The following is a 20,051-nucleotide window of genomic DNA, read 5'->3' as shown; positions in this document are numbered from 1 at the left end:
ATGTCTTGTGAGTGAACCCAGCAAGTCCCAAACTGAGCTCCCTCTATTTTCCTCCAATCCTCCCTTCTTCACCTCTCCTCTATTACAGTCAAGAGGGCTGCCATCTTCCCAGTGACCCAGGCTCACACCAGCACATCTTTGATTTCAGCACTCAGCCCCTATAGCCAAAGTGCAGCTAAGTCCTGACAATCTTTGTCACATCTGCCCAGGGGCACCGCTGCTTCCCTGGATAGGTCCTCATCACCACAAGCTTGAGCCATTGCTATCACTGCTAGGAGTCTGTCTGCCTCAAGTCTCTCCTCACTACAGTCCTTCCTCCATTCACCTGTCACAATGCCCTTCCTAAAGGGAAACTTGATCATGTCCTGTGCCCCTTGCTGGCTTCCTGTCTCCACGAGGTTAAAACATAAAATCCTGTGTTGTGTCCTTGCCCCTTCCACCCATACTTCAATTCTATGACTCAGGCCTCTTTGCTTATCTCCTGACTCCATATATCTTCCCTGCTGTCCCCAGGCTTGCAATCCTCTCCCTCCTCCTCTCTGCTTCCTCTCCTGGTGCCCATTCACAAAGCACCTCCCCCCGGGGACATCTCCAATCCTGCCTGGATCCAGATCCTGTCTGTACCTAATGATAGCCATCTCCCATTCCAGGAAGAGTGTAGTTCCCTGACTAGGTGCCAGGCCCTTTGCAATGAAGATGTCATAGGACTGTCCCCATTTTCAGCTGAGAAAACCAGGATGGCAGAGCTAGGAAGTGGAAGAGGTCTGAACTTGGCTCTTTCTAAATTCCAGGAGGGGAGGGCCCATGGTTTTGCCTTTATCTTCCCAGGGCTTAACACACAGTTGTTCTTTTATAAAGCCTGCTAACTTGATTTGACTGAAACCTGTGACTAGCTTCTCTCAGGAGGAAATCTCTGTGGTGTTATCCTCTTGGTCTGCTCAGGTCAAGAAGCCCTCAAGACAAGTCAGACAGAGAGCTTCCTTTTAAGAGCTCAATGGTTCCTGATCAAATGTCCCAGTAACTAACAGAACTATTCCACAAAGATCCAATACTGAGGTACCAATGACACAGAACCCAGGCCACTCATAAGCTCTCAGCGTTGCCCACCACCATGCATTTTCTCTTAAAGTTACCTGTGGCCCAAGGAGATTAGCGATAGAGAGACCCCAAATCCACCAAAACATTCCTATAATAACTTCTTGTGGTAACAAAGAAGACACCAAATCCACATCAACTGTGGAACAAGTTGAGATCTGAGAATGTAACAGAGTATTACTGTGGTTTGAGACATGAGGGATATGTCAACACAAGGATGACAGTGGAAATGGGAAAAAATCAACACAAAGTAACTTAAGGCTGTGAAATTTTGTCTGAGCATGATCCCAAAGCAGAGTTATGAGAAAAAAGCTTTGCAGCCTTCTTTCCCTAAAGTAGTGTTGACTCTTAGAAAGAAACCTGAAGAACACTGTGGGCTCACTGTCCTTCTTGGGGGTGGGGGTGGGGTGTCTGGAAAAAGGAGGCAGACCGATAAAATTGCCAAAGGCTCTTGATTTGAAAAGTAGCCATCCCTTGCTCGCTCATGTGTCACAGTCACTGCCTCTTAGATTGTCAGAGAAATAACCAATTCACACCAAAAGTGCACCCCAAACAATGAGAGGAGAAGAGAGCAGCTTTGGAGGCAAATACATTCTGATTGTTTTTCCATATATCATACTTTGATCTTTTTTATTGGGAAAACAATGTTTCATAGGTTTGACTCCCCACCTAATGCTATGATGGAAAATTAGTGATCCTGAGCAAAGAAAGGACAAGCCTTTGGAAATACCTGGCACTCTGTGTACTTTCCTCCTTGATGAACAGAGTGGCACCTACCTTGAATTTTTTCTGGTACACCAGCTGATTATTCTGTATTGAGAACCAGCGTCTAAACAAACAAAAAGTAATTGAATTATTTGTAAACCTATTTTACTTTATTTGCTGACCAACACAATTTTTTAATTTTTGGAAAGCTAATACAAATCAGCCCACAAAATTATGTTTTTAGAACTAAATCATGACCATTTTTGTCAGTATGAGATGCATGTGGCAACACAGAAGGATGAAAAAGTGGGAAAAGCCAGCGTTTGTAAACTGCAGAGTTTAAATTTGGATTAAAGGAAATCCAGTTACTTGAATTAGTTCTTCTATGGCATATGAAGTTCTGCTCTAAATCAAGAGGATTCTTTAGTACTCCTATATTAGATAGAAAAATGAGCACTGGAAAAAGCAGCCCATTGGACAAAAGAAGTTTTTCCTAAGGATTCCCATGGAATGGCGTTTGGGGTTCTGTTTTCAGTGTCCGTATGGAGAGGAGCACCACAGGAGCAAGAGAGGGAGAATGAATGGATGAGAAACCTTGGCTCTATTCCTATAGCATCCATCCATTGCAGAAAATGTGAAATAAATTTAATCTCCTGACTGCTTCACTTTCTTATAAAGGAGTTGAGGAAGGTGAGCAGACAATCCGGCACAAGGAGTAATCTGAAAAAACTGGAAATTCCTCATTTCAGAACTGAAATCAAGGTCAGTCTGTGGTGGGTGGGTGAGTGCTTCCCCGCTGGTATGCCTCTCACTTCCAAAGGGTAAGCTCTCACTTGAGCAGACTGTGAACCTTGTCATCCAGGCTGGTTCCTTCTGCTCTGTGCAGCAGTGGCTGCTGCTCCTGCTCAACCAAGAGCCTATGATCTCCTTGAGAGAAAAAGGATTAAAGATGGGAACATTTCAAAAGTAAATCAAAAGTCAAAGGACCCCAAATTCTTTTAATTTCACAGCCTCAATCAGGATATTCATTAAGGGAAGCAGAATTCCTCAAACTTAAAAGTTAAAACATTTCAATCATTTTACTTTAGCTTCCCTGTAAGCTGATTTCAACTTCAAATGTTAGTAATGAATCTATTACCAGTGAAAATTCTACCTTTTCACTCTAACAGAGGTACATGGAAGTGTTCAATCAAAACAATTTGGGCTCCTAGAAGCATTTCAGTTATCAAGATGAATTCAAAGTCTCCCCAGAAGGGAATTCATCCACTCAACAGCAATATGGTCAGCCGATTCCTCCTTTTGAAGGTAGACAGCTGGACAGTGAGACCGTAAATTCTTTTTTCCCTTGGTATTGCCTTGGCCATCTAACAAGACAGGTGTCACAGCCAAGAATCCAGGAAATGTGACTTTTATGAGAAAATCACCAAAATGCAGGCGAGGAAAGGTACATTCCAGTCTTAATTTTGCTTCTGGTCACAGAGGGTTAGATAGGTTAAAGGGGATGCCTATACACGCAAAGGAAAGAGCCCAGCCCAGCCAAACTGGAGAACATGCAATGGAACAAATCTCTGGAAATGATCAAAAAGCTGCACTCAATCAGTCATGAGGATGACTATTACCACCTCCTTCATTAGCTGTATTGCCAGGGACAAAAAAAAATGGTGGCCAAGGGCTCCATGGGAAGGTCATACATGACAAGCTGCCAAACTTTCAGCTCTTTGGAATGCTTTTCTCAAAAAGAATCATGGAAAAGATGGCTGCTGAGCTCAGATGCCTGGCCCTCTCATAGGTAATAGGGAATTCTCTTTGTGGACCATCTCACTAACTGGAATTCTTTTCTGAGGTCACCTTGGTCACCTCCAGCCACTGTCCATTTTAGTACACTTGGGGAATGCAGATTAACTTTGGCAAACAAAATAAGGAACTTGATGGAATCAATGGGGAAAAAAAATAAAATAACAGATCTCAGAGTCAAACCAATAAAAAAGGGTAAGTGGAATTGTTGCTCCTCTCAATTGTCCATGAAGTGGTCCCCACCTACCTCTCAGGGCACTAGAGCTAAGTCTAGATTCTCTTAGGGAATGGACCAAACTCGGGGATGAGAGCTACGCTGCTATCATATAAACAGCAGATGGACGTCAGGGCTGTTCAATACACGATCAACAGGAAAGGAAATCAAGGGTGCCCAACAGAACAGCAGAAAGTTTTGTAACAACGCACTTCCTATGAAAGACAGACATAGCCAGGGTCGAAGGCCATAAAATTAAATCAGCCACAATGAGATGCTTCTACATACTTTTTAAAAAATATCAATCAGAGGACCTGAAGATCAAATTTTCAGTGGTCAATGCCACCCAAATGGACCATTTACCTCCTCCCTGCCAAGATCCATCTCTCTGTGGGCCCTAGACTCATAGCCTTCCCAGAAGTCAAGAACTAAGATCAGATTCCTGCTTCCAAGGTCAGCTCCATTTCATTTCCAAGGACTAGGTCATTTACATGGTGCCACAGTGGTTGAATGAAATAAACTTCAATATGGGCTAGCTCTGAGATGCTGCTAAGGTCAAATTCCATTTCTTTCTCTCTCTTTTTTTTAATTTAGCAGTGGGGTTAAATGACTTGCCCAAGGTCACACTGGTGGCTAGACAATTATTGTCTGGCTGGATTTGAACTCAGGGTTGGTACTATATCCATAGTACCACCTAGGGGCCCCTCCCATTTCTTGTTTGACCCTTTGGTTTTTTAAAAGTAGATGACGGTAACAATAGGCTTTGGACACTTAGGAAGATGAGCCTCGCAATTTCTTGGCCACAGAACTAGTCTCATACCAAAGGGGCTCCTGATTACCAGTACTGAAAATAGCCACACAGAAACTTCTTGCTTGGCCACCATGAAGTGGCACAAAGACCGGGACCTGGGGATACAGCAAGTGTTCTCTGCCAGGATAAAAATGGGATGCCAAGGCAGGCAGTCCTCCCAAGAGCTCTTCCACCTTGATTTTTCAGATTTGGTGCAAAAAGAGACTTCCTATCCATTGCAAGTAATCCATGTGAAATGGCAACAGAGGTTAATTGTGAGCTTTCTCATGCCAAAAGAAAACACAGGAGAATATGGGAGGAAAAGAAGAAGCTAATTGGTACCTGATGTGATCTGGCTTTCTCCTGTCGTGTGAAAAAATGGGGTAAATTAAAACATATGGGAAAGGTAGAAAAAAGAATGAAATGCAAATGAGCAAAATGAGCAAAGGCCGAGCATGATGTGAAAACTGAGCAAGAATGAAGTGCCCAGCCCCCAGCCCCAGAGGTCACAGCAGAGCCCTTTCACTCACACAGACCCGGCCATCAGTCTCTCTCTCTGTGCTCTGGCCCCTGGAGGGCAAGCAGCTCAGAAGCCTCCCTCCTCAGATGAACAAGGAGTACAAGGAAAACTAATTCTAGTGAAACATGATGATTAAAAGGTTTGACATGGACAAATTCTACTCAGAGGATTACATAATTTGGTTCAAACATGACTGAACCTTTTTTAATCTAAAAGGACCATAGTTCCGTCCCAACACCACCACTAGTACCCAGCCTGCCAAGCTTTCTTCACCCTGTTCTCACTTCTAAACCAAGAACTTGTCTTCGTTAAGACCTAAATGACAAGACTTCCCAAAGGACACTTAGGTCAAGGATTTAGGGCTGCATTTCAGCAATGCTGAATAGTATTTCTCTAATAGAACACAAGGCTCTGCCACCCCTGCCACCCCTCTGCCTTAAGTCTCTCCCCATTCTCCAAAGAAAAGTCAAAGCACCCAACTAACCAATCACTTCTCTACTCGATGCCCCAGGGATTCCCTCCTGCCCCTAGGATCAAATTCTATCTCTTCCAAACTCGAGATTTGGGAATTTATCATTTCTACAGGTTTTAGGGGTTTCTAGGGTCATCTACATTTCCTCAAATTTTTACTCTCTTTTCTTTTATACTCATCTTAGGTTTATTTCTTGGCTTTTGAACCTTTAAAATGCATATTCAAGGAATTAATAATTCTTTCCTATTCCATTTCTTTCATGTATGCTTGTAGGAATATTGTTTTCCCTGAAAACTGCCTTGGTTGCATCCTAGAAATCTGAGCATATCTTTTTCATTTTCTTTCACAAAGTTACTAATTATTTTTATAATTTATTCTCTGACTCACTCAGATTTAAGACTTCAGATGAGACTGTGTCGTTTTGTATTTCCTCAACTGATTTGTTTTATTGCCTTGTGGGCTAAAAGTTGTCTTCTCTCTTTCTGTTTTTCTATCTACATTTGTTTGCAGTTATCTTGGGGGTTCCAGTACATGGTCAATGTTTGTAAAAGTCCAAAGCAGTGTTAAGAAATATGCACATTCTTTATCAGTCCCACTTGGAAGATGCCAAGTCTGAGCTCAAGTTTCTCAAGTCGACATTTTCCCATTTGATTGTCTTTGTTAGTCTTGTGCAAAATGGAGATAGGGATATTGAAATTTCTGCTTATCATTTTATTTGTGTGTCTTCTTGAAGTCCTATGCATTTTTTCTTTAAATATATTTTTTTAGGTTTTTTGCAAGGCAAACGGGGTTAAGTGGCTTGCCCAAGGCCACACAACTAGGTAATTATTAAGTGTCTGAGACCGCATTTGAACCCAGGTACTACTGACTCCAAGGTTGGTGTTTTATCCACTGCGCCACCTAGCCGCCCCGTTGCCCTTCTTTATGTATTTAAAAGCTATGTGCATTCAGACTTTAATAATGACATTGGTTTGCTGTCTTGTATTCCCTTCAGCACATTGTAGTTTCCTGATTTCTTCTTCTGGTGTCTTGAATACTTGTTTTTGCTTTGTCTTGACAGCATGTGTGCAAATCCTGATTTTCTGAATTCACCTTATGTAAACTGTACTCCAGACAATTATTTTTAGTCTGTGTCTCTGCTTTTTTAAGGTGGGTTTCTCCTAAATAATTGTAACTGTGGGCTTTTATTTGCTTACCCAATAGGTCCTTCTTCCACATTTTTTTGGACTGTTTATTGTTTTCCTCCATTTGTCTCTTTTTTCTCCAATTGTCTCTAATGGTTATTTCCCCTCAAATTAGGATTTCCCCCCATTTTCCTCTGTAAACAATATTTTCTCCCTTACCAATTTTGGTGAAATCTACTTTAAGGAAAGCCCCTAATCCCTGTGGCTCTCTTCTCATCAAACTTATGCTCCCCAACCCATCCCAGTTTATTTTCCCTTTCCCAGATTTTGAGGTTTTGCTTAACTTATTAGTTCTTTTCTTTCTCTCTTTGATCTGGTTATTCATTTTTTTTTCTTTTCAGCTAAGTGGTCAAATGAGGCATTTTTGCCTTTCCCTTCAGTCTATTTTTTGTTAATTTTTAAAAATTTGATTTCTATGCTTTTTTCTCAAAATGATTTCTTCTCCTTCTCTGTATGACCTCCCCTTGCTGTCTATTCTAAACTTTGATTCTTTAATTCATGGTCCACGTATTTCCCAGTCCCCCACTGAGTCCTTCTCTAGTGTTCCTCATGGGACTCAAACTTCTAACATATCCATTTCAGGGCCTCCTTTTAAGAAATTTCTACAATGTCTTGAAGATGTCATCCCCCTTATCTTCATTTCTGTAGGTGAGAGAGAAAATAGCATCCCAGGGAAGTAATTTTCCTTTCTTTTTTCTTTGTTTTTGCAAGGCAATGGGGTTAAAAGACTTGTCCAAGATCACACAGCTAGGTAATTATTAAGCATCTGAGACTGGATTTGAACTCCAGTCCTCCTGACTCCAGGGCCAGTGCTCTAGCCACTGTGTCACCTAGCTGCCCACAGGGAAGTCATTTTCCTACAAAACCAATTGTACAGTTCATTCTATGCTTTGTCCTCTACCAGGATCAACCCATTTGCCAAGAAATCTCCTCCGAGTCCTCTCTAGAATGTCACTGCCTACAGGAGCTCCAATTTCCCTTCTCCTGAAGCGAGATGAGTGGTCACTCTATATCAAATCACTGCATGCTCCAGCCACTGAAGATGCTCAATTCCTCTCCTAGACTCTCTCCTCCCCCAAGGAAGTGTTCTTTTATGGTACCTCCTCCTAAAACTGAAATTTTATTTCCCCTTTCTAGTTGTTTTATCCCTCAACCTTCCATGGCTCTCTCTTCCCTACTCCTTTCAACTGAAACTTTTGCCTCAAAATTTACAGAAGAAAAATTAAGGCCAGTCTTTGTGAGCTCCCTCTTCTCCCATCACTCAGTGGTCTTCTCCCCCTCTCCTCCTTCACCCCTGACTTATGTGATGAGATGGTTGACTCCTGACCAGGGTCAACTCCTCTATCTGCACCTTGGATCCCATCCCCTCCCACAGATTAACTCCACTCTCTCTCATCTTCAATCTCTCCCTCTGATGGCTCCTTTCCCACTGCCCACAAACATGGCCATGTCTCCTTCCATCCCTGCTATCATTCTGTTTCTTTTGTCCTTTGTGACTAAACTCTTTGAAGGGTCATCCAGAATGGATGCCTCACTCACTCTCCTCTCCTCCTTTTAAGCCCATACCATCCAGTTACCATTCATCTCGTTCTACAGAAATTGCTCTCTTCAAAGTTAGCAGAGATCCCTTAGCTCATTATCTCAAAGTCCTCATTCTCCTTGACCTCTCAGCTACCCTGGACGCTATGGGTCCCTCTCTCTGCTCTAGGTTTTCAGGACACCCCACCGCCTATCTCTCCCCTGGTTCTTCTCCCACCATTCTGGTTGCTCCTTCTGTCTCCTTTGCTGGATCTCCTCCAGATCACACCCTCTACCCTTGAGGGCTCTTCAGTTTCTGCCCTGGCCTCTCTTCTAAAAATTTCCCTTCCCTTCCCTCTTAATTATTTCCTACTTATTCTGTATGTATTTTGCTTTGTATATTCTTGTTTACATGCTGCCTCCCCATTAGATCATAAGCTCCTGAAGGGCAGGGACTGATTTTTCTCTTTCTTTCTATCCTGAGAACTTAGCATGATACATGAAACATCATATTGTTCAATCATTTCAGTCATGTCTGACTCAGTGTGACCCCATTTTGAGTTTTCATAGCAGAGATGCTGGAGTGGTGGGCCATTTCCTTCTCCAGTTCATTTTGCAGATGAGAAAACTGGATGAAGGGTCTTGTCCAGGGACCCACAGATTTGAACTTGGATCTGACTCCAGGTCCCACTTGGCCTACAATAATCTCTTATCAAATGTTTATTGATCGATTCACTTCTTTCTTTTGTCTCCTCACCTAAACTTCTATAAACGCTCTTCTTCCTGAGATTGAAGGGATTATTCTACCTTCTTTAATCACTGACTAAAAAAAAAAAAAATCATTGACTCAATTCAAGTATATTTCCTTCAATATTTTTCTCTTCTTTTGTTTTTCTTTTTTGAGTGAGCCCTGTCATTCTGAAATTTATGGGTGGGATATTAGAAAGTTTTAGTCTCATGCTTCAGGTCTATTTATCTGTCATTTCTATTTGTCTATCCTTTCAACTGTTTTTTTTTTTACTTGCCCAGGGTCACAACTAGGTAATTATTAAGTGTCTGTGGCTGAATTTGAACTCAGGCCCTCCTCTGACTCCAGGGCTGGTGCTTTATCCACTGTGCCACTTAGCTGCCCCCTCAACCTTGTTTTCTTATGAACTTTAAGCAAGAAGTCTCCTAAGAGTTCATCCGCTGTTATTCTATGGCAGTTGTCCTTGATTACTCTATTTGTTTATCTTGCACTTTATATTTTGGGTAAGTTCTGTGCATTTTCTGGTATCACTTCTTATACTGGGGCAGGTTTTTGACTCGAATTCTTCTGCGTGACCTATAATCCTTAAATTGTCTTTGAGATCAGCAAGTCTGCTTTTAGGGAGATCATATATAAAAAACAATTACTGATTTCTGCTTTTTTCTTCTTCTTCCAGACTCTCCTTCACTTCTGTGCATGTGCATTTCCAATCAGTTAGTCTTCTTTGTGTTGAAGACTTGCCACTGGGGATTCAAGGTTTTCTCTTCTTCCAATTCTTTCTATTATGATGGTCACAGGTTTTTTAAATCATTGGGAACTTGCTTCAGGGAGAGGCCTAATTCATTTTCCTATTACTTATAATACCTGTTTCTAGATATTTAGCCTCATTTTGCTGATCTGGAGTCATAAGCCCTTCAGTTATAAATAGCTTCCCCTGCTGGTTTATCTGCTTATAGTCAAGGTCTTTAATTGAGTAGTCTTCTGCCAGAGGTCTTGGGTGATTTCCCAAGCTTTTCTTTCCATTTCCCCACAGTCACCACCTGACTGCTTTCCCTTTGAATGCTGTTTCCTTTGGGGGGCTAACCTCAAACTGCACTCTATCAGGTCCCATGCTGGTCATATGATCAATCTGAGTATTTCAGGCGGGGAGGGGGGAAGAAAAGAAGACAGAGTGGCCCCAGATGGATGCTATGCCCTTCACTTGGGCAGTTTGGGGGATCTATGCTGACTTTTTTTTTTTTTTTTTTTTAGTTTTTGCAAGGCAATGGGGTTAAGTGGCTTGCCCAAGGCCACACAGCTAGGTAATTATTGTCTCAGGCCGGATTTGAACTCAGGTACTCCTGACTTCAGGGCCTGTATTCTATCTACTGCACTACTTAGTTGCCCCATGGGGTTAAGTGACTTACCCAAGGCCACACGGCTAGGTCATTATTAAGTGTCTGAGGTCGGATTTGAACCCAGGTACTCCTGACTGCAGGGCTGGTGCTCTATCCACTGTGCCACCTAGCTGCCCCTATGCTGACTCTTACAAACTGCCATGCTTCTGTCCCAGCAAGAACAAGCTTCTGCAAGGGGACAGGGAGGAGCTGATGGAAGGGGGGGGGCAGGGGAGTGAGTACATGCAATTAGTGCCCCTGGACTGGCTTGTGCACCTCTTAAAAACTGAAGGTTGTGGGACCCAGGTTGCTGAGTCAACACTTCGGGGGGAGGGATTAGTCTTCTCAGCTGTCTGTCTGCAGTACATAAATACTTTTTCCTCTTAGCCTCCCACAAACCCCCACATGTCTACTGTCCTTCCTCCCTAAAAGGTCAGGAGAACCCCAGTCCTTCCAAGCATACTTTTTTTTTAAATACATTTTTAAGTTTTATTCTCTAAGACCCTCTCTTAGACAAGGAAAGTATTGATTTTTATACAGAGAATAGAGAAAATTATTAACCTCCTTTTGTGGTCTGATCATTAAAGTTGTACAATATTACTATGCCCAAACTGCTCCTCAAAGACTATCCTGCTTGTACAATACTATCTGATCTTCTGTCATCTCTTCCTGACAGGACAGGGTCCCCAGCATCCTGATCATTGTCCTCCTGAGTTTGTAGTTAACAAAAGGAGAAAAGACCCAGGAGTTTTAATTTCTTACCAAATTTGGCAAGGTGACTGATCTGAAGCTGAATACTCTCTACAGAAATAAATCTTCACCAGGATTTTATTTGTTTGTTTCGGTTTTTTTTTTTTTTTTTTTTTAGGTTTTTGCAAGGCAATGGGGTTAAGTGACTTGCCAAGGCCACATTATTAAGTGTCTCAGGCCGGCTTTGAACTGAGGTCCTCCTCCCTCCAGGACCAGTGCTCTATCCACTGTGCCACCTAACTGCCCCCGAGGATATTAGTTTTGAGAATCTTATACTTTGACAAATTCTCCTTGACTGAGTCAGTCTGAGTCTGTGAACTCCTTTCCCAAGGTGCCTCTGCCCTGTTCCTCCATCAATAAGACCACTGTCCTACCTGTCTAATGTGTAAGGTTGGGAAATTTGCCCTCCCTCCTTCCTAAGACCTTGGAAATTTCCAAGCACACTTTGATTTTTTTGTTTTTTGTTGGGGTTTTTTTGCAAGGCAATGGGGTTAAGTGGCTTCCAAGCACACTTTGAATGACCATGGATGCCTTCTTTTTGAATGATTTCTTCTGGGTTGCTATCACCCACAGGTGCAAACCCAGATACAGTGAGCTCCACAAGGCCTGGAATCCTATCTGACCAAAGCCTGGTCAGCAGGATCCCACTGATGGCTGAATGGAATGAAATTGGCCCCACGGAAGCATTATTAAAATGATGACAGGAAGCTATCAGGTCTACACAGTCTGACCTCTTATTGAGAGCAACCCAGAGAGGAATCTTGGCCAGTATTTACAATTTTAAAAAGCTACCACCTTCATATGGGTACTTTCCTCAATTCCTGGGGCAAGAAACCCATTTTTATCCCCATTTCACAGATGAGGAAACTGAGGCTCGAAACAGTAAACTTGGGCAACCAGACTCCAAATGCTACCCACTCTCCCTGGGTCAAGACAGCTGCTCTTACAGAATATGTCATGTTGGGGCCATGCAAGAGCATCAATGATTTGGGAGGCAAAGCCTCTGGAATGAAGCATCCTGAGTATGGCACCCCTTCCAAAGTCCCCTCTCCAGTTCAGGGAGCATGGGAAAGAAGGTCAAGCTCAGAGCACACTGTCAGATCAAAAAGCACAAAGACGACCACCGATACAGTGCCAGTCACACTGCCAGACAGCTCAAAGACAGAATCGCGACATGGCAAGCCAGGGCAAAAGGCGCTATACAGAGAAGAGGAGCAGGCACCTCTGACTGCAAGCCTGGCAGAGTCTCTGCAGGCCCCACCAAGTCAGGGACAAAATCAGGCACATTTGTTTTCTGCCAATTTCTCCTTCTCTTCCCCCAAAATTCCTTCCCATGTTTAAGTGAGGTTTGTGAACATGCTCTTTCATCTCAGGAAAGAGGGACATCTTTGCTTATGAATCCTCTCAGCATCACTTCCTTTATTTTAGTCTTCTGGATGGAACTAATGAACATCATTGCACATTCTAAAGTATAACTCTAGCAACACAGGAAAGTGAGATGAAAATGGATTATTTACTTTTTTTCAAATGTCTCTTGGTCTTAGTAATAGAAATCAATAGTTAGTATTTTCACATTACAACCCATCAATCAAGTGGTCAATCTATTAAAATAATGGTCATATCTTTAGGGTGAGAAGGCAGACAGGCAGATGATGGGCCAAAAGCTTTATCAATCTGGCCTCCCTGGAGCCTCACAACCCCTTAATGGTAGGCCTGTGATTTCACTGTTATAGAAATTGGGCAGAATCACCCTGGAACGAGCTGCCTCTCTCTGCACTGTCATACTGTCCTTGAATGATTGATGAGTCAAGAATTGTTGTTTGAATAGTTTAATCTTATTTTCTCTTTATAACAATTCATGGAAATCAGATAACCTAAAGGAAAATGATTAATTTTTTTCTTCCCCAAGGGGAAAGTACCTCCCCTGGGTCATGGATTTTGGCTCCTTTCTCACTGTAGTAGGTTGAAGAATTTCCTTTGATATTCCCCTATTTAATAGAATAAAGTGACAGACAAACCTCTCCTGGGGCTCCACCATCTTGGGATGCCCCAACCACATAACTGTGGACTGCAACCAGAAGCCACGCCATGCAGCAGGATGGGTGAATGGGGAGTGCCTAGTCATCATCATCTCTTTGAACAAGGTTCCCTTTTGACTCTCTCCAGTGAAAGGAAGTCCCTGACAAGTCTAGACCTTTATTCTCAGTCCTACTCAGGGCAATAAAACAAGAGAGTTGCCTTCTTGCCAAGAGCCCAGTCAAGCTTTTCTGAGCTAAGTCCCACCCAACTAAAATAATGACCAGAGAACAACCAGGTCAGCCCCTGGCACAGACCCTCCTTGTCTCCAGAGTTGGAGGGCTTTCACATGCTATTGTCACTGCCATCAGAAGGACATTTCCAAGAAGGGGATGGCTCCCACACAGCATGTGAACCTTCCAGTAAGCCAAAATTGGTTCTTCAAGTCCACTTGTGTCATGGACATTGGGCAGGGGTCTAAAGACAGAACTTAAGAAAACACTTACAGACTTGGACAAAAATTAGTAACCAAAAAAGGTGGCTATACCTACAGCTGATGTACCAATTGTACATTTCTCAGTTTGTCTTAACATTTAACTAAATTAAAAATTAAAAACTCTACAGATATTAAAAATTCACCATATATCATCTACTCAATAAGGAGAGTAAACCTGGTGGGGGGGTTTTGGGGGGGAGGGGAGTACTTCTCTTTTAAGAGGAAAAATGAACTATGTCAAAATAATCTCCTGTTAGGGGACGAAACTGTAACTCATACAGTTAATAAGCTCAAGTATCCAAGGGTCTTAGACTTCCGATCTAATCCAACTATCACTGATTCTTAGACAACGTCCCTGCTGTAGGTTCCCTCTATGATATGAAAGCATCCAGGAGCACCATCACTTTCACAGGATCACGGAATCTCAAAGCAAGCATGGAGCTTACAACTCTGTTCCTTGAAGTAAGTCTCCTTCCCAGGTAGCCCCAAGCAAATCAAACCATGAATTGTTGGCAGCTTTTCTTCATTGGTGTGGTGGACTTCATTTAAGACTCACACACAATGACTACAGGACTTAGTTACTGGCTGGCATAGATTCAACATGGTGGCTGGATTGCACATCAAAGACTTTGAAAAACTGGTCACTTCTGAGAATCAGCCAACTTTTTGATATTAACAACAATAAAAAATTGACAATTTTTAGAATTTAAGATTTTTTTTATAATAGTAACTTCCCCACCCGTTTCCTTAAAATGCAACTTGTCTGATGGAGTATAAATAAGAATGAGCTAATCACGTTATACAATCAGAGGAGACGAAGAACATGTAATGCATATATATATGCATCTGCAGATATGAGTATTTAAAACACTTTACCTGTTCCAAGTCTTGAAAGCATTACTGGCACGTTTGAACAGATAACCTTCCATGACGATGCCATTGGCTGCATCCACATTATATTCTAGCTTGGTGTCATCGCTGGAGAAATCCTAGGTCAAACAACAGAAGGAGCTCTTTAGATGTGAAGTCTCAGATCCAGACTGGGCCACCTCGTGGTTGGTGCCCCCCTGGACTCTAGACTCATACCTGTGACCCTTCAGGCCTCTGCTCAGAGGCCAGAGTCAAGGTTGGACAGTTCCAAAATCAATGGGAGAATCATCTGTACCACTCTTTAGATCTGTTTAAAAAACTCTTAGCTGTATGAAATGCATAAGGTATACTTTTAAAAATCTGATGGGTACCATTTGGGGTCATCCTGTCTTTGCTTCTTCCTTGTCTGAATATGATACAGGCTTGAAGGGAGAGTCATGGGGAGGCAAGAGTTAACATGGTGAGAGGGCCCTGACAGGCAAGAGGGACTAGGTGTAATCTGCCTGACTCCAAGACACAACCAGAAGTAGGAAGGACAGCCAGATTTTGGCTCCATGGGGGAGGGAGAGAAGTATCTTTACCATAATGCCCCAGTAGTAAGCAGAGGACAGTGATGGGAACTGCTGAAGGCCTTTAAGCAGAGGCTGGATCACCACTTCTCAGGGTTTTTGAAGGCCTCCCCAGAGGAATGAAACTTCTGATCTGTCCAAGGACAAGTTAATTCATTGGTGGTTGGGCTTTTGAGAAGGGCTCCTGATTGTTGTTAAGACTTGATGCTTCTCTAAGGGAAGAAAGTCTATTCCATAACTGATTCACATTTGAACAATAATTTCTCTCTCTTCTTTGGGGAAACCCTAGTCACAAGCACTAGCAACTTTCCTCATGAAGCCAAGAAGAGAATGAAAAGTCTTTTCCTCCTTCTAGAAACTGAGTTCCCTCCAGATTTGGACCCTGGGCAACCAGGACCACTGGTGAAGGTGAGGCATTAAAACAGGTGGACCACCCCTGTGGCCTCCGAGGGAAGCTAAGCAGGCAGAAGGTGTGGCTTGGGAATCACGAAGACCCGAGTCCAAGCTTGCTTCCCTGGGCAAGTCACTTTACCTCTATCTGCTTTAGTTTCCTCATCTGTAAAATGGGGATAATAACAGGATCTATCTTCTAGGGCTATAGTAAGGATCAAATGAATTAATACATGGAAACCTTTTTATATCTGTCCATTGGTACAGAAGAGGACCTCTGCACCTAGTGACTGGTGACATGACTCGCACAATGTTTACTATAATGAGGGGCTACTGATGATGGTCTGAATGCTGTGGGAGTCTCTTGGTCTTTGAAATTTGATTTCTCTTGCTCCTATACTAGAACCTCAAACACCATCAATACTGGGCAAGCACCAGCCTATAATTTTTGATGACATGATGTGACCAATCGGTCTCTCGATGAACTAACATTCAGTACCTTTCCTCTCAGACCATCTACTTCAACCTTGCTGCCCCTGGAACCCAAAGACTGGTTTCCTGGAAGCTGTCCAGTAAGGGTCATGGGAATAACACTACTGGATCTTTAGCTGGCATCATCTATGGTCAGAACTACAATGGCACCTGAAAATGCTATAGTAATGCTAGTGATGATTCTTCCGGGGGGGGGGGGGGCTAACAAGCCCCTGCTAGATAGAGGGAAGTATTTCCTATTTAGATACAGATCTGATTTTTTTTCCAGTTCTGAAATTTGGAATGGGCTTTCCAGTTTGAGTACTGTTTTGGTACAGTTTTCTAAGTACTTAAGTCTTGTGCAACCAAATCACAGACTACCAAGACCATCATTTTATAAAGAAGCACACTTAGAACCAGACAGACCTCCTGGCATTCACCCATGAACACAGAAGCAGGAGGGAAACAAAAAATTCCAGATCCTGAGAGGGAAGACATCACTGAGGACACATAGACAAGTGGGATCAAGCTGGTCCACCGAAACATGCAAAAGGATCCACAGGTGTATTATTTTCCAGTTCCATTTTCATCTAGTCATTGTAGGGAGTCATTGAGAGACGCATATTTGATGCTTTCCCTCACTTTATAGGGGAGCAGAAATGACCTGCCCAAAGTCCAGTGCACATCTAAAAGAGGATCTGAACCTGAGTCTTAGGATGCCAGGTCTGGGGCTCCTTCCACATCCCCACCACTCTTTCTTCTATGCATACTGTGCTGTATTAGAGGGGTTCAGCTAATGTCCTACCTTAGAATTCACCAAATTAAAAAAAAGGAAGCTTGGCCAGCCCATACTGCCCTCAGCCTCCATTGTGGTGTGTGCTAGCACAAGGATATCCTTTGCTAAACTGACACAGTCCACAGTTGCCACATACAATCCTCTTCTGTGGCCACCATATAATAAAGCCTTAGGAATGACCCAAGTTTTGTCCAAATTTTAAAACAACCAAAAAAATCTTCCCAAGACTCAGCTGGGCCTCCAAGACCTGAGTCCACTCCCAGTCTGAGAGGGCAAAAGAGAAACAATATGGGAACAGCCTGGGGACAACTTTAAGTTGGTTGAGTAAGGCAGTTGGTCTTGAGCCCCTTGTTTGATGTCACCTTGGAGGGGGCTGAAGGGGACTGTCCTCAATCCTGTTCTGTGAACCATGTGCAGCAGGGACTTGAACAGAATCACAGATGACACAGGGAGCTAATTTTCAAGTAGTTCAGAGCAAAAGGAAATAGTTAGTAAGCTCTCTGAGGGTTCTAACAGGGGGACCAGGAGGGCATTGTGATAATTGGCAGATTCGTGAGTCTGTGCTCTTATGCCCTCGGCATTATTTCCGGCAGTGAAAACAGGATTTCGATCTATTTGGTCTTTTGATGTGGTGGGAGTCCTGCTCATGTTCTCTTCAAGGCTGGAGACCTTGCTCTGGGTCTCATTCGAGGTCATAGGCAACAGGCCAATTCTGAATCTATTTGTTATTCCTTGTTTTTTCCCACAACTTTCCTGCACCCTTTTGCTTCATGTACTTCCTATATGGTATGCCTCCAATGTCTCCTCATGACGTGGAAAGTTTGAAGAGGTCAGACCAACAAAGTTGGAGTTCGGGCAGATTGTGCCATGCAAGGAAGGCCTTGGCAAGAGACTACTCTTGTTTTCTGAGTATCTACCCAACACAAAATGATCCTGGTGCCTGAAGAGTCAATGAACTTGGGACTGTCACAGATGTCCCCTGGGACTGATGAGTTTTAGCACAAGCATTTCTCATTCTTTGGGTCTCAAAGCTAAAAGAGTTCCAGGAGGAGGAGAAGATTCTTTTTTTTTTTCTCTTTGTAATTATGTTCAGTTGTTTCCAAGAGATTAAAAAGTCTATTGGTTTTCCTGGCCCAGAACAGACACAAGTCCCACTAACGGGGCAGGCTCTTCTCTCCAACTGCCTCAATCACTCTTCTGCAAGGGCTTACAGAACCAAGCAACTCCAGTTCCAACAGGATTCCTAAGCAGTGGCTGCAACTTTATGGGGTGCACACTGTAAGAAGAGACAGTTCTCTAAACATTAAGGGTTCTTACAAAGGTTTAAAATTACATGTTTCCCAAGAAACCATGCTTTTCTTCTTTTTAAAGCATTTCTATTGGCTGCTCCATTGATTCCTCCCCCGAAAGGCATTTCAAATATTCTTTTCAAATTTCATGTTGTTGTTCAGTTGTTTTCAGGCACATCTAGTTCTTTGTAATCTCATTCAGGGTTTTCTTGGCAGAGATGCTGAGTGCTTAGCCATTTCCTTCTCTAGCTCATTGTACAGATGTGGAAACTGAGGCACCTCCAGTTAAATGACTTGCCCAGGATCACATAGCTAGTAAGTATCTGAAGCCAAATTTGAACTTAGGTCTCCCTTACTCCAGGCCTGGCACTTTATTCATTATGCCACTATTTTGTTCCTTTCCACATTTACCAATTTTCATATAAAATAAAGCCTAGCTAAGATTTATACCTATTGCTTTTCTCTAGCAAACAGAATGAACACCAATTCAATTCTGTCATCCCAGAGTTCTAGAAGGCTTTCAGTGACTATTTTCTGCTAGGCTGGAGATGTTTCAGACTTGTCCAGGGTTGTCAAGTAGAAAATGTCTGAGACTGGATTTGAACTCAAGTCTTCCTGACTCCACAATCAGCAATCTATCTATGTACCACTTAGTTGCCTCAGCTAAAACCAAGATGATCCATAAGTTAGCATCATGATTTCAGAAAACTAAATAAAAGTTCATAAAACAAACTAAAGGGTCATACTCTTCTCCTAGAAAGAGGGATAGCAGAATTTGGAGGCATGAAAATCCCGTGGCCATTCTGTCAATCACATGTGTCAGTCAAACGCTAGCTCAACAATCTGAACTGACAAGACTGACATAAAATTTGGCTAAATGATGTCTAATAGTTATCAGCAAAGATCAAAAAGGAAGCAGGTCAATAATAAAAAGATGCTTTGTTATGCAGATTTCAAGTAACACAGGAAGAGAACTGACTTACTGTCTTCCGCCTTTTTCTCTTTCCTCCATTGTAAATCCTGACCAGGGATCAGGCCCACATGAACATCTGGAGTGGAGCTGACTCTCACATTTCTTGTGAGCTCCTACAATTCTTCACTCACCATGCTGGGAGGTCCTTTGCCAGTGACAACCATGTTATGCAACTAATTCCAAAGATCTTCAGAGAGATCCTGAGAGTGTCCTTGTATCGCTACTTATAACCTCCACATGAGCACCAACCTTGTATGAATGCTCTATAAAATAGTCTTTTAGGCAAACAATGTGATCAGCCCACCAGATTTATACTCTCTGCAGTAAAGTTTGAATGCTTGGCAGCTCAGTTCAGTTCAAAAGAGGATCTCAGTGCTATTCTCAGTTATTCTTGCCTGGTGATCTTCAGAACCTTCCTAAGACAATTCAAATAGAAGCCCTTCAGTTTCCTGGCCTAGTATTCATCGACCAGGTTTCACGGGCATACAACAACCAGGTCAACCTAATATCTCAGAAGAGATCTCCAAGAAGGAAGATAGTAAAATAAGGTCAGTGAAGCCACTACCATCAACTAGAAAAGGGACTGATTGTGGAAGGACCAAACAGCACAATGTACCTGCATCAAAAAAGACTGATGAACACTCAGGCACACCTCGTATAAGACCATGGATTAAGGAAAACAGCAGAACTGCATCGCAAACAGCTCCATCTCTTGTTGACCCTAGTTATACCCAAATCTTGAAAGGCATCACCATCAGATGTGGGTGGTGGTTGGTTGGGTTTTTTAAATTGCCTTCTCCTGTATCCCAGCTTTTAGCATGTTCCCGAATTTAAATTACAGACACCTTAAACCCAAAGACATTCTCCTGAATGGGGGATTCATTTTTAAGTCTTCTAAAAATATCTATGATGAGCTTTTGTAAACCAACACATCTCCATGTTTGCAAAAATAAGCTGGCAATCTTCTTTCACAACATAGGTAATATGAAAATGGGTTAAAAATGATTGTAGGGGT

At 42.6% G+C, this 20,051-nt stretch overlaps 1 protein-coding gene across 4 annotated transcripts in view; it reads right to left on the bottom strand.

Moving 5' to 3' along the window:
• Nucleotides 1-20,051, bottom strand: part of ACAP2 (ArfGAP with coiled-coil, ankyrin repeat and PH domains 2) — a 140,276-nt gene that overhangs the window by 27,586 nt on the left and 92,639 nt on the right. For all 4 annotated transcript variants that reach the window (XM_074190584.1, XM_074190583.1, XM_074190585.1 and 1 more), the window contains exons 10-11: nucleotides 14,555-14,667; nucleotides 1,873-1,924 (exon numbers count right to left, since the gene is read on the bottom strand). In XM_074190584.1, coding sequence (XP_074046685.1) covers nucleotides 1,873-1,924; nucleotides 14,555-14,667 — 165 coding nt within the window. The remainder of the gene's footprint in view (nucleotides 1-1,872; nucleotides 1,925-14,554; nucleotides 14,668-20,051) is intronic.

Source organism: Macrotis lagotis, chromosome 6 (genome assembly GCF_037893015.1).
Source record: "Macrotis lagotis isolate mMagLag1 chromosome 6, bilby.v1.9.chrom.fasta, whole genome shotgun sequence".
NCBI classification, from domain to species: domain Eukaryota; kingdom Metazoa; phylum Chordata; class Mammalia; order Peramelemorphia; family Peramelidae; genus Macrotis; species Macrotis lagotis.
Note: the sequence above shows the minus strand (reverse complement) of the source record. Positions and strands in the feature narration are given on the sequence as shown.